Source organism: Physeter macrocephalus, chromosome 6, assembly GCF_002837175.3.
Source record: "Physeter macrocephalus isolate SW-GA chromosome 6, ASM283717v5, whole genome shotgun sequence".
NCBI classification, from domain to species: Eukaryota; Metazoa; Chordata; class Mammalia; order Artiodactyla; family Physeteridae; genus Physeter; species Physeter macrocephalus.
In genome coordinates this window covers 80,406,446-80,420,155 of record NC_041219.1, presented here as the reverse complement: position 1 = coordinate 80,420,155, position 13,710 = coordinate 80,406,446, and the positions used below count along the sequence as shown (strand labels likewise).

Here is a 13,710-nt window from a genome sequence, read left to right as displayed (position 1 = left end):
TATACATAATCTGTATTTCATACTGGGTTATATACCTGAAAGTTATACAGAAAAGGAATGGTAATTAGTGATGTGATAGGGGTGTTAGCTAACACTACCGTGATAAGCATTGTGCGATACAGTTGATCCTCGAACAACTAGGGGGTTGGGGCGCTGACCCTCTGTGCAGCCGAAACTCTGCATGTAACTTATATAGTCAGCCCTCTGTATGTGTGGTTCCTCTACATCTGCGGTTCAACCAAACTCGGACTGTGCAGTACTGTAGTATTGGGTTGGCCAAAAAATTCATTTGGGTTTTTCCATAACATATGGAAAAAAATCCATATATAAGTGGACCGTGCCGTTCAAACTCATGTTGTTCAAGGGTCAACTGTATGTAAGTATACACATCAAAACACTGTACATCTTAAATTTATACAGTCTCATATGTCAATTATATCTCAATAAGACTGGTTAAAAAAAAAGTGCCAAATACAACCGCTGTAAATTATCAAAGTATCTTTAGACAGAAGTCATCATTTTCCCTTTGTACAGGGGGATCCAGGGTTTGTAAGGCCTGAAGTTTACACACTTTGGGGAGCATTTTTTTCCCCAGCTTTACTGAGAAATAACTGACATACATCGCTGTATAAATTTCAGGCATACAGCATGACGGTTTGATTTATATATTGTGAAATGATTACCACGGTAGGTTCAGCTAACATCCATCTTCTCATATAGATGCAATAAAAAGAGAAAACAGAAGAATAAAAGGAAAATGTTTTTTTTCTTTGTGATGAGAACTCTTGGATTTACTCTCTTAACTACTTTCCCATATATTGTACAGCAGTACAATATATGGGAAACTACAGTCATCATGCTGTACATTACATCCCTAGTAGTTATTTATCTTATAACTGGGAGTCTTACCTTTTGAGCACCTTCCTCTAATTCCCCTTTGTCCCCACCTCTGGTAGCTGCAAGTCTGATCTCTTTGCGTTTTGGTTTTTTGTTGTTGTTTCTTGGGGGTTTTGTTTTTTGTTTTTGGTTCCACATATAAGTGAGATGATACAGTATTTGTCTTTCTGGGGAGCTCTCTTTAAGAAAAAGAACACAGAAATAATTATGAATACAAACTTAGATACTAATGTGAATGTTTATTAGGAATGAGAAGAGAAATTGCAACAGACTACTGGAACCATGGAAAATGAGCTCCCTTTCTTTTGAGAAACGATTGCAAGGAAACGATTCCTGATTGTAACCTTGCCTCTCCTCACCACATAGAACTGTCTACATTTCCCAGTAACAACCAGAACTCACTGCAGGCTGGTCTGATGGAAGGACCCTGATACTTACATTTAATTAATTATTAATTAGCATCATTGTAAATCTGCCTCTACACTGCAAACTAGCTTTCCTTTCTTAATTAACTAGGTAAATAACGAATGCACCAACTTATATTAGTTTGTGCTGGAAAGATAGATGATGATTACTCTAATCCTCAAGATTTCACAGCAGGGAGGACACTTCTACAGGAAGGCGATGGTAGAAGGTCTCCAAAAGACCACCATCACTTCCTTCCCTCCCTGTACAAGCACGCTGCCCCCTCCCATCGAGGGTGGATTCTAGTTTTCCTCTCCTCAAATACGGACCCACCTTAGTGATTTCCTTAATCACCAGAATGTGGAAGAGGTGATGTTCTGGGACTCCTGAGGCTAGGTCTTAAAAAGCTTTGTAGCTTCTGCCTCAGTCTCTCGAACCACTCCTCCTGGGATGTTTCCTCTCAGAATCCAGCTGCAGTAATGGCATGAGAAGCCAAAACCACATGGAGAGGCTGTGTAGCTGCCTCGGCTCAACACTCAGCTGACAGCCCACATCAACTGCCCACCATGTGAGAGAGCAAGTTTTGGACTTGCAGCCCGTCTAGCCTTCAGATGACTCCAGCCCCAACTGATATCCAACAGTGGCCACGTGAGAAGCACCCGGCTGAGCCCATTCAACCCGCAGAAGTATGAAAGATAATAATAAATTCTCCTGTTAAGCCTCTAAGTTGTTTTGCAGTCAACAAAGGCACAAAGGCATTGTATTGCGATGGGCCCCTCTCCCTATAGGATTGGTGAGAAGGGACATGGGACAGCGAGCCCGCTGGAGTTTCCTCCTTGGGGTCCCTCCTTGTCCATAAGCAGCACCTGTCCCTCTGTTCCTGTCCTCCGGCAGGTAAATACCAGGAAAACCTCCCTTTGTGGGGTGGGGAGGTGAGAGCCAGTCCAGGAGGCAAGTTTAATTTGAGGGCTGGAGGTGAGGAATAAAAAGTCCATTTGGGGGGAGTTCTCTGGTGGTGCAGTGGTTGAGAGTCCGCCTGCCGATGCAGGAGACACGGGTTCGTGCCCCGGTCCGGGAAGATCCCACATGCCGCGGAGCGGCTGGGCCCGTGAGCCATGGCCGCTGGGCCTGCGCGTCCGGAGCCTGTGCTCCGCAGTGGGAGAGGCCACAGCAGTGGGAAGCCCACATACCGCAAAAAAAAAAAAAAAAAAAAAAAGGTCCATTTTGGTCTTAGATCCAAACCGCAGTTTCCAGTCTAACTTTATCCTCACTATAAAGTTATTTTCATCCCAGACTCCTGTGTCTGTTTTTTAAATTGGTTCAGAAAACTCAGAGGGAAAAAGGATAAAATTATTTTTCCTCCTCAGACCCCAACAAGCAACCTTCTCCCTTTCTCATAGGCTAGAAAGCAAAGTTTATTTTTAATTTTTTAAAAATTTCACCCTGCTTCATCCTCTAAAAATCAAGTGTGCCCTCAGTTCTTGTTACGTTGTTTTGTGAAATGCCTCTCCCATGTGCCTCCTTTTGGCTTTCCTGGTCCCTGCCCCAGCTCAGAGCCTCACTGCCACATGGTTTCACTTCTACGGTGGCCTCCCTGGCTGCATCTCCCTGCCTCTGCACCCCCCCATCCACGTGCTGTTACAAGCTAAGACTTCCACCGCCACATTCACTTATCATGCTGACCCCCTTGCTGAAAGACCTGATCTGCTGCCTCGGGTCCAGTTCTAGGCCCTCCATGATAATTCGCTTGATTATAGCTAATAGCCCTTCAAGCTAATATTCCAAACTGATTCTGTAAGGCAAATTTTACTTCACACCAGACTCATTACTGCTTCCTTCTTTTTCTTGTCCTACTTATCTTGTCCTTCTTCTTCAGATTAGACGGTGCTCTCTCCCTTCTCTGAATTCCCCTAGTCCCTTAGGAAGCAGGACTCCCAGGGCTTATGGCTGATTATTCTTGGCCTTCCAAGTGGCCAAAAATTCTAATTCCTTGAGGACATGTTCTCCAGTGTGCTCCTCGATAAACACTATTGGACTCATGTTTACTCTCTGTGTAAACAGCCAGTGAGATTTTGTGGTCTTGATGGAATAGGAGCTACGATCTAATGTTTATTATGCCAGATTCTGCTTTAAGTACTTTTTATATGTCATTTAAGTTGTTCCTTGCGTTCCTGGGTATAACAACCCTATTGTCCTCTTTTTACTGAGGAGGACACTGAGATTTAGGTAAAGTAACTTTCTCAAGATCACCCAGCTAGTAAGTAAAGAGATCCAGCTTGAGCCCATGACTGATTACCAGGTCTGAGTTTCTAACCACAATATCACACTGCCTCCTAAGGTATTTTTGAGGGGGTCTAGGGAATTTTTTAATTCCTCCTCTACCACCCAAAGATAATTACTGTAACATTCAAGAAAATTTCCTTCTCAAGACCTATATTTTTATATATGTGTATACATATGCACAAAACTTTACCTACTTATGATCAACTTTTTGTATATACAATCCTATCTTGTTTCACTTAATGCAGCCCAGCCACCTCCCCGTATCACTGTGCACCAATATTGTTTTTTTATGAATTGGCCAGACTGCAGAAAGTACACAATACAATAAAACACGCTGGTTCCCAAAACGAGATTTTGGCTTGGGGCATGAAAAACTACTGAGAATCAAAAGACCGTAAGTGTTCAGAAGTCAACGTGAGATCTTAGATATCGTTCATGTTTTCATGGGAGACAACAGGGGAGTCTCAAACAAAATAGTCATTCATCTCTTCACCTGGAAGTGAATACTGGGAATCCCCTGTAAGTGCAAAGGCTTCCAGAAGCCAGTGGATAAGGAAGACTAATGTTTACTGACCATCTCTGACCATGTACCAGTCCTCGTGCCATGCAATTCCACAGATGTTCTCATTTGTTTTTCCCAGCACCTTGTCAATCTAGGCATTTCCACCCCACCTGCAGGAAGGGGAAAGCAGGCTGAAAGAACCTGTAGAGGTCACAGGTAATGCCCGTGCTAGGGAGGGAGTTCAGATACTGGAGCCTAAGGTCTTCCTTCTTTTAGAGAAGCCTGTTTCAGATGAAAGAAAAAAATAAAATCTAGATGAAGAGAACCAAGAATGACCTAAATGAGTGAGCTGCAGTCACAGAAGACAGCTGACAGGAATCCTGAACACCAAGGAGAGGAAAAGTGAAGCCAAGAGAAAATCAGGCTCCTTGCGGTTCAGTCTGGCGGGGGCGGGAGGGGGGGGGAACGGCTGAGTTGATGGGGTTGGCTTTGCAAACCGGCCCCCAGACAGAAAAAGACCTCATTCTTCCAAGAGCCCGAAAGGGGCCTAAAGTCAACAGCACAGTCGTGGAGTAGAGGCCAGAAGCGAGAAAGACATTAAGAGGAATCCTAGCTCTAGGGAGGGACTGTCACAGGCCAGAAATAGGTGCGGAGTAGATAGAGACCATCTGGAGGTTTAGGCTGCAGGCCTGGGCCGCGCTGTCTGAGGAACAGGTCATGAGGTGTGTGCTAGACGGGGTGGAGAACTGCTGGGAAAGAAGGTGCAGAGTGACTGAATTCACAAATCCTCTCCTTCTCCACTTGAACTCTAGGGCGATACACAAATGTTGAACAGTGATGAGCTTCACTGAGCAAGAGGGTGGGAGACCTGATGGGGGTGTTTCCCTTTTGGAGGAGAGGCTCCAGTTACACGGGGAAATGATGCCGTGGACCAGGGGAGGGTCAAAACGCCTCCTTTGCTCGGCGGACAGACCCGCGCTGGGTTGATGGGGGCCTCCTGTGGAATTCAGTTCTCGGCCAGAGATTCCCTACCTTCGACCTGGGGAGATATGTGGGAGGCTCAGCAAACCTGGCGGCCGCTCTTTGGGTTTGGCAAACTCTAGATTTTTCCAGTGCCTTGTGTTCAGCGAAACCAAAAATGTGTTTGGCTAGAAACGCTTCTCTAATTTTTAAACCCCTGTGCATTTTTTACGTAAATTTGATCCACATGGTTTTGATTTATTTTTATTTAACTCATCAAGTCAAATTAGGAGCTACAATGATGAATGGGAACAATGCTGATTTCCAAGAAGATTTTTGAGCCTTTTTTCTTAGAACTAAATCACATTCCACCCCCCCCACACACACACACATACCCCACTTCCTTGCGACTGTTAAAACTACCAGCCTGAGCTGAGTTTGCAATTTAGGACGCAAATGTGAAATAAAGATCCATGCTTGGCAAAGATGAAGCGTAGCAGGGGAATGTTCTTAGGAAGTCACGGTTAGAAAGCCAGGGTAGGCTTGGGGTGCAGGTGGGGGAATAAAGGCAGCAAGGGAGCCAGTTATTCCTTATTAGATGGTTTAAATAAATTTACCCGGCTTTGTGGGCTCCCAACAGAAGCCCCCTGGCTGTTTCTCCAGGGTCTGACTTTATCACTGCCACCCAGGGAAAAGGAGTTTCTGCCCCACGTCTGGGGATGTGGGGTTCCCCTGTACCCATCTTTTCTTCTGCACTCCTGCATCGGAGCTGACTCAAGCTGCTCCCCCCTCTTCCCTCGAACCTTCCTCCCCCTTTCCTGGCTCTGGCTAAGGCCTCTCCATCTGGAAGCATTTAAAACGTACAAACAATTTTAATCTCGTGCAAAAGAATCTTGAGATTTACACTACATACCCATTCAGCTAAATTATAGGTACACAATCTCATTTTGCACAATTCTGTCTGGCCTAGGGTGGCACACACAGAAGGCCAGTCCTGTCTTTCCCAATTACTTTTTCTACCACACTTTCACCTTCTACAACTGCAGTCTGAGGCCGGCCGTAGTTCTCTGAGGAACTCTGGCCACTAAAGTCCCAAGACAGAGGTTCTCTCTTCAGAGCCCCTTGAAACCATACTCAGTGGGTCCCTTCAACACTATCCAAAAAGATTTCCTTGAACTCAGCTTCCCTCTCCTACGGAGCCTGATTGAATTGGACAAACTTGAGTACGAGGATCATCTTGTTAGTTACTAACTATACAACCATGGGGGAGTTAATTTACTTCCTTGGATCTCAATTTCCTGGTCTGTAAAATGGGTATAAAAACCATACACACCTCACAGAATTGTTGTGAGGATTAAATGAGATGCTGCACATAAAAAAAAAAAAAAAAAAAAAAAAAAAAAAGTATATTGTCCGGCCCAGACTTCCAGACAGGTTACATGAAGTTTCCGATCAACCAACTGGGATTTTTCTTCAGTCCTCGGGGGCACAAAAAAAAAAAAAAAAAAAAAAAAAAAAAGTATATTGTCCGGCCCAGACTTCCAGACAGGTTACATGAAGTTTCCGATCAACCAACTGGGATTTTTCTTCAGTCCTCGGGGACTCTCCCATGCTGGCCCAAGTTCTAAACCTACAGTCTCTTCTTGGGATCCACAGTAGCACAGTGATTGGAAGATCTATAACCTAACTGCATAGAGATCATTCTTCTGAAAACCAAACCAAACTTCTCACTTTATAGAGAAAATGTGTGTGTGTGTGTGTGTGTGTGTGTGTGTGTGTGTGTGTGTGTGTGTATGGGGGTGGGGAGGGTGAGAAGGCTCTCACTCTCCTTTAAGGAGCAAAATGGTTATTCGTGTTTCCTGAGAAGCCCTCACCCCCCATATAGTCACACTTTACCTGTGTTTTTTGGAAACAAGAAAGGTGACAGTACCATTTAATATGCCTGATAAATGCCTCCCTCCCAAGGGGGAAACTATAGACGCCCATGAGTCTAGTACTGGCTTGGCCAAAAAGTTCGTTCGGGTTTTCCATACGATGTTACGGAAAAATCTGAACGGACTTTTTGGCCAGCCCAATATTTATTGGTTTTCTCTGGCCAGGAGGAGTTTCAGCAGTAATTCAGGGATCCTTCCGTTGGCCGGAATAGAGGGGGCAGGGATCCACCAACTTCCAGGGACCCCTGGACACTTTATATCACAAGGGCTCTTACCATGCAGAACTGCTATGAAGGCAAAAAGAGAGACATCTACAGATGGTAATTATTATTTCCACCACGCTGACCTCACTTGACATCCTGGGTGATATCAGGAAATGTGTGTATCTTCCACGCCTGCTATTTACTAGAGATTTCCCTCAACCTCCTGTGGCTAGATCTATTTTAGATGTCAGCCTCAGCAATAAAGGACTCCAAAGGAACTAGCCCTGCTCACAGCCCTGCCAAAGGGGTAGACCTGGGTGGCAGATGGTGCCCATCATTGGCTCTGGAATGGACACGGTCTACAGCCTGGGAAGTCACTTGTGACCTCGTAGAAAAGGTGAGTTGGGCCAATGCGATTCCTCTCTGGGAACGTGCAATTGGGGGAGTCAGAACCTGGCTGTCCGGTGGCAGAGACATATGGAGCATGGCTGGTCTCAGGGCTGCCTGGATTCCAGAGCCACCTTCGCTCCCATAAAGCCTGGCTCTTCAAGGGTTCTTCTTGTGGACCCCAGAAATATCTCTTCCGGCATTATTAAAATAAACACCTCCTTTTTCTGAGTCAGCATGAGTGGGTTTCTGTTTCCTCCAGCAAAAAGAGCCTTTGCTACAAACACAGCACCCACCCTTGGGAAGAACATGCAGATGGCGCTATGTCTAAACATTCAAGGCATTTCCAGTGCGAGACACCGTTTCAACAGTTAATTACACGGTACGCAAATACCGCTGGTTCCCGACTCACCCCTCCCTGGCTCTCCTCTACTGTACAAATTGCAAACATTTCTCTCACTCTCCCAACCTCCTTTGCAGCTACGGGCGGTCATGTGACACAGTTTTGGCCAATGAGATGCAAGTGAATGTCTACTGGGACAGATAGGCTGTCCCCTCCCCTTCCTGCCTTGCATGAAAATGTTATGCTTGGGGCTTCTGCACCATCTTGCAACTACAAAGGAAAAAAAGAAGCAGAGGTGTCACCCCTGGCACATTGGAGGTGCTGCACCAACATGAACAGCCACCAAATTCCAGCCTCCTTGATATGAGAGAAAATATACCCCTAAACTACTATTACTTAGAGTTTTCTATCACTCAGAAGCAATTTTTCTAAATGATATACCTTGAAATAGAACTTGACGTTGTTTCCTGTATTATAAGAAAAATGATGTTTTAAACCAAATATATGACAACTTGTTTTTCAGTTAACTTCTCTAAACATCAACTGAATGACATCAGCTTTCTAGGCAATTAAAAATCTAAGAGGGGACGACGTATATACACGAACCACCGTGCTACAAGGCAGAAGGTGAAAACGCTGTACGAGGCAGCTGCTCTATGTGTATCTGGAGTAGGAGGAGACATGACTTCTGGTTGGGGGAGGGGAAAGCAGGAGGAGCACTTAAGTTCAACTCTAAAGAAAATTCAGATGTTTGGCGATGGGGAGGAAGGGCATATGAGGCAGAAAGCATGGTCTGAGCAAATACGGGAAACTGAAGGTCACGTACCAAAAAAAAAAGCAAGTTCATTCTGGCTGGTGTAGGGGAACAAAGATCAGGTTTTTTTTTTTTTTTTAAGTTAGACCAAATTATAACAAGCCTTGAATGCCAAGTGAAGGAGTCTGCGCTTTAGTCTCTGAGCCTTGGGGCGTTGTTGAAGGTTTCTGAACAAACAGGTGTCACGAGTAGTTGTTTAGGAAAATTGGCCTGACGGCAATATGTGGGCTGGATTGAGAAGGCGAGGAATGCCACTAGGGGCTGTGCAGCCATCTGGGCGGGAGGCCATGAGGGAGGAACCAGCACAGTCAGAGTGAGAATGGAGTGGGCAAAAGAAACAGACATGAGAGACACTGCAGAAGTACATGTGACACACGTTGGCTACTGTCTGGATATGTGCTGTGAGTCATGGGAAGAATAATGTAGAAAACATGTTCTTGCACCAAAGAGAAACAAAAACCTCACGCGGTACCTCTGGAGCTGAAGACAGGAATGGTTTTATGTAGATGTTGGAGTCATGCACCTTCAGGTCATGGTCCCCAAGTCCCCTGGTCACTCCAATAGTCGCCATTACTCGGGCCTAGGAGTATAAGCAGAGGGTCATCAGAAACACTCACACACACAGAGAAAGTATTCTCACCACAGAATAGCTGCCATGGGCTAAGAGAGAAGCAGTCATTTTCCGGTTCTTCCTGCCCCTCTCCATGCCCCTGGCTGCTAACTCCTGTGGGTACTTGTTTCCAAGGAAGGGCCCACCAAGGTCACTTGCATACTTGAGGAGTGGCTTTTCTAGCAATTATCTTAATTTTAATGGACTGCTGCTGTCTCATTTCAGATTTCTTTTGCAGAGACTGGAGGGAAGGGTGTCCAATAAACTAAATACATCTGTGATGTCTACAGCTACTGAAATCAATTCAAACCAAATCCAACCATCGGCCCATCCCCCCATCCAGCCATCCACCCACCCATCTGCCATACATCCATCCTTCACGTGTTTACTGAACACCTGCTACGTCTCTAGTTCGGTGATAAAAGATGTAAAAACGTCAGAGGCAGAGCCTGCCCACCCAAAGCTCATATATTACACTTTATGGCTGGAGAAAATAAACCATTAGCAACTCTATAACCTGTCCTGCTAACGTCTTCACAAATTCCATGTGGGTGGAAAGGGACATGATGTCACTTTGCTGTAAATACAGAGACCTCATAGCTGAGACCACACCATCTGTAGCTTTCTCTACGTGGTTGGCCAAATGCTTTAAGGAAGCAATACGATTAAACTAATGCCTACACTGTCAGCCTGATGATCTCCTGGGAGGCCACAGATTTGATTTACCCAAACATTTATTGAGCACCTACTATGTGCAGACACCATGCTGTGGGGGACAAACATCTAAGGCCTGGTCTCTCCTACAAAGGAACTGGGTAAGGGAGGCTAAGAGGTACATGTCTAATTAACAACATATAGACTATGGCTGAGTGCTGAAAGACACATGAACAATGGGTTACATGAGTTCAGAGGAGGTAAAAGTTCTACTAAGAAGTTTCCCCGGAGCAGGGGGCACTACATTTTTGTGCAGAAGGATATCCAGCATCAAGACAGCAAAACACAGAGGGATGGAGTGAAACTCATTCTGGGTGGACTGAAGCTCACTGCTCTAACGCTTGGATCAGCAACACTATACCTGGTGTAGTGTCATGGTTGAAAGACCTGAACTTGCATCCTCGCTCTAATGCTTGGGTAATAAGAATACCTTACAAATGCTAAGACATGAATCTAACACATTACCATATCCTCATCCTACTTTCCCCAGAAAGCTGTGGATTTTGGAGCTGGTTTCACATCAGAAGGTGGGCAGGTTTACAGTCAAGTGGAGATGAAACCGTAACACATATTTCAAAGGCAAGAATCAAAGGGGGTGAAATGCACACACAGGAATGTGAACCTGGGGACCTCTGGTCTGGCACTGCTCTGCTGGGGGCCTGGCCCAGCTCCCTTCTAGCTGAGACGCGTTCAGCTCTAAATGTGGACATTCTGAGTCCCGAGTAGCCCTTCTCCTCTCCTTCCTGCTGTGGCACCTTCTCTGGTTGGACGTTTTAGTCCAAAGAAATCTGATATTTCTGCTAGTTACTGAACTTGTTTACGTGTCCCACACAAGTCCTTCAAAGCACTGCCAGAAATCAAATGAAAAGTAACAGCAGTGAAAGTATTCTGAAACTTCTGGGGAGGCGTGTGCAGAGAGGAAGGAGAAAACCCCTGTAAAGGATCAAGACAGAACTGATGTGTTGTAAAGCTTTCTCCAGAGATCATGGGCTCCTGGGACAGAGGAGGCATGCTACTTTGGTACAGGGCATGCCTGGAGCAGACTGACGCCACAGTGGCTTTTAAATAGGTCAACAGGTACAATGACTGAACTTGTCAGCTACATATCACAGAACTGTCAAGCCCTAATTAACTGAAATGCTGGAGGAACATGATGTCCTGGTGAATTGAACTGTTTGCTAAACTGGGAAAACCCTTGCTCTTTTAAATCTTTTTGCTGATAATCTTTGAAGAACACATTTATCCCTTTTCCCGTTGTACCAAGGAGAGTATACTGAACATACCTGAATAGCTTATTAAATACTCATGCATTTACTGACGGCCTGCCATGTGACAGGTACTAAGGATACAAAGGCAACAGGATGTGGTCCTGAGCTTACTGGGACTCACTGGGTAGCAGCAGGGTAATACTGAGAATTTCAGCACCCCAAAGAACTGCAGCTGTAGGCGTAGATCACTGGGCTGAGTGATGTGCATTGATGGTGCCCACTCTACAGAAAGATACACGAAACCCTACCAGGAGTAGAGCTCTTCCCTGTCGTGATTCTCAACCAGGGATGGGGCAAGTTAGTTTGAAAAATGATGCATTTATTGATCAAATAGTTGTGTTTCACTTCCCTCCATGAAATGTCTCCTTCCAGTGAAATCACTGCTGGGCTACACTGAGCCCAAAACCTAATCCTGGGTGTTCTCTTTCATTCGCACGCACGCACGCACATACACTCAAGTTCTGCCCGTGAAGGCCTCCTTCGGTTTTCTTATGAGTCACTTCATCCTGATAAAAGCCCTCAAATGCTGAAAAAAATTTCAATTGAAGATTCTTTTCAATGTGACCACATTTTTCACTTCTAATTGGAACTCTCAGCGCCTAGTTGAAATGTATTCGTGTTTGGAGGAAGAATGCAATGATGCAGAAGGTGTTTGTTCTTCCTGGGAAATGGCCGCAAAGCTTCCTCATCTCTGCTCCAGGACTGTAACCCTCTCCAGTCTCTGCTCACAGACCACTTTAAGATCAACAGCCTTCCTTCAGCTCAACCATGTTTGATTCTGACTGAGGCCCTGGGAGCTGGTGATGGATGGTCTTTGCTATCTCCGCCTGGGATCTGGTCCATGTGATCCTATAGTTTGATCAGGGTGAAACTCTGGATCCCCTTTCCATGGGGTAAGTGGAGAAGCCACCTTGCAAAGCCTGAGCTTCCGTGGTGGGATGTGAGGGCACTAGAAGGAAGTGGAAGGCCATGGCTCCACATCTGGTACCACCCCTCGCCAGCTGCCTGACTGCCTGAGCAGTTTTAACCTCGGAGTCCCAGCTGCCTCATCTACCAAATGGATATAAGACGGCCAGCTCTGCCTGCCTCGTGGCTTGTTGTCAGATACACAAGGAGATGATGCATGTGAAAGTGGTCGTGTTTGAACACTGTGCAAAGTTATTCAAATGGACTGAGAAGGGGGGTGTCATTGTCACAAAATTGACTTTAGTCCCTCATGCTGACCCCCCCGTCCCCCACCCCTGCCACTCCTTGGACCCTCAAGACAGGAGGCCTGAAGGATGATGGAGGTGATATTCTTTCAAGCTGTCAAGGCTATAAAATCATGAGCTGCTGAGTGGAACACACAGATCACCACGGGCTCCGTGGAGACAGAGCTTTGTTCTCTCAGTCCGGGGAGGGAACGCGCCTACCTTCTTGCCTTCTCCATATATAAGGGGAAACTTCAAGTCATCATCCTCAATGGTTTTGTATGCCCTGTAGGGGGATAAACAACATTAAAAAAAAAAAGGTTTGCACTCAATTAGTGACCTGCTGCCCTGACACAGGCCGCCAGGTACTTTATTTTCCCTGAGACTCCATCCGGTCACCACACCGCTGATCTCTTTCTGTATAAACAGTCATTCCCCCTACAGATTTGTGTGTGTGTGTGTGTGTGTGTCCATATTTTAACAAACCAGAAAATACCAAGTCTTTACAGGCTTGAAGAGAGAGAAAATGAGCTGGCATATTCACAATCAGCGAGCAGGGGTGACAGGTTCCTGTCTTAAGCATTTAGTGTCCGTGCAGTAATGAAGCTCCCGAGCAGCAGTGGCAGGATTCTTGTCATTAATCTGGAACTGTGGGAAACAGCAGCGCTCAGCGATGGACGAGGGGGCGGGAGGTGAAACTGCTCTAAGAGCCAGTTCTCACCTCCGGGGCTTGTTTAGGCCAAAGCAGCCTCGGACTGGGGTGGCTGGAGAAGGAATATTTAGAGCCTGCTTGACCTCAGCATGATACTCAAGGTTGGCAGAAAATCCTTCGTTTCACGATAGCTATTAAAGGGCCATTCGACACACAGAAAGAAAATCCACTTTACGCTTCAATGGTTCATTCCAGACACGGTTGTCCAGATGCCACGACACACACAGCAGAGGCTGGCCGGGCTATGGTGAGAGAGCAAACGAAGGCCATGTCTTGCGATTTTGCTCACAAGGAAGTTAAAAAACAAACAAGCAGGGCTTCCCTGGTGGCGCAGTGGTTGAGAGTCCGCCTGCCGATGCGGGGGACACGGGTTCGCGCCCCGGTCCGGGAGGATCCCACATGCCGCGGAGCGGCTGGGCCCGTGAGCCGTGGCCGCTGAGCCTGCGCGTCCGGAGCCTGTGCTCCGCAACGGGAGAGGCCACAACAGT

General features: G+C 46.1%; 1 protein-coding gene across 4 annotated transcripts in view; it reads right to left on the bottom strand.

Annotated features, from left to right (window-relative positions):
- PPM1H (protein phosphatase, Mg2+/Mn2+ dependent 1H) overlaps positions 1–13,710 on the bottom strand; it is a 299,608-nt gene that overhangs the window by 45,167 nt on the left and 240,731 nt on the right. For all 4 annotated transcript variants that reach the window (XR_008617682.1, XR_003680301.2, XR_003680302.2 and 1 more), the window contains exons 7-8: positions 12,733–12,796; positions 9,201–9,308 (exon numbers count right to left, since the gene is read on the bottom strand). Coding sequence is in view for 1 of the 4 variants with exons in the window: in XM_024122817.3 (XP_023978585.1) it covers positions 9,201–9,308; positions 12,733–12,796 (172 nt within the window). In the remaining 3 variants the exon portion in view is untranslated. The remainder of the gene's footprint in view (positions 1–9,200; positions 9,309–12,732; positions 12,797–13,710) is intronic.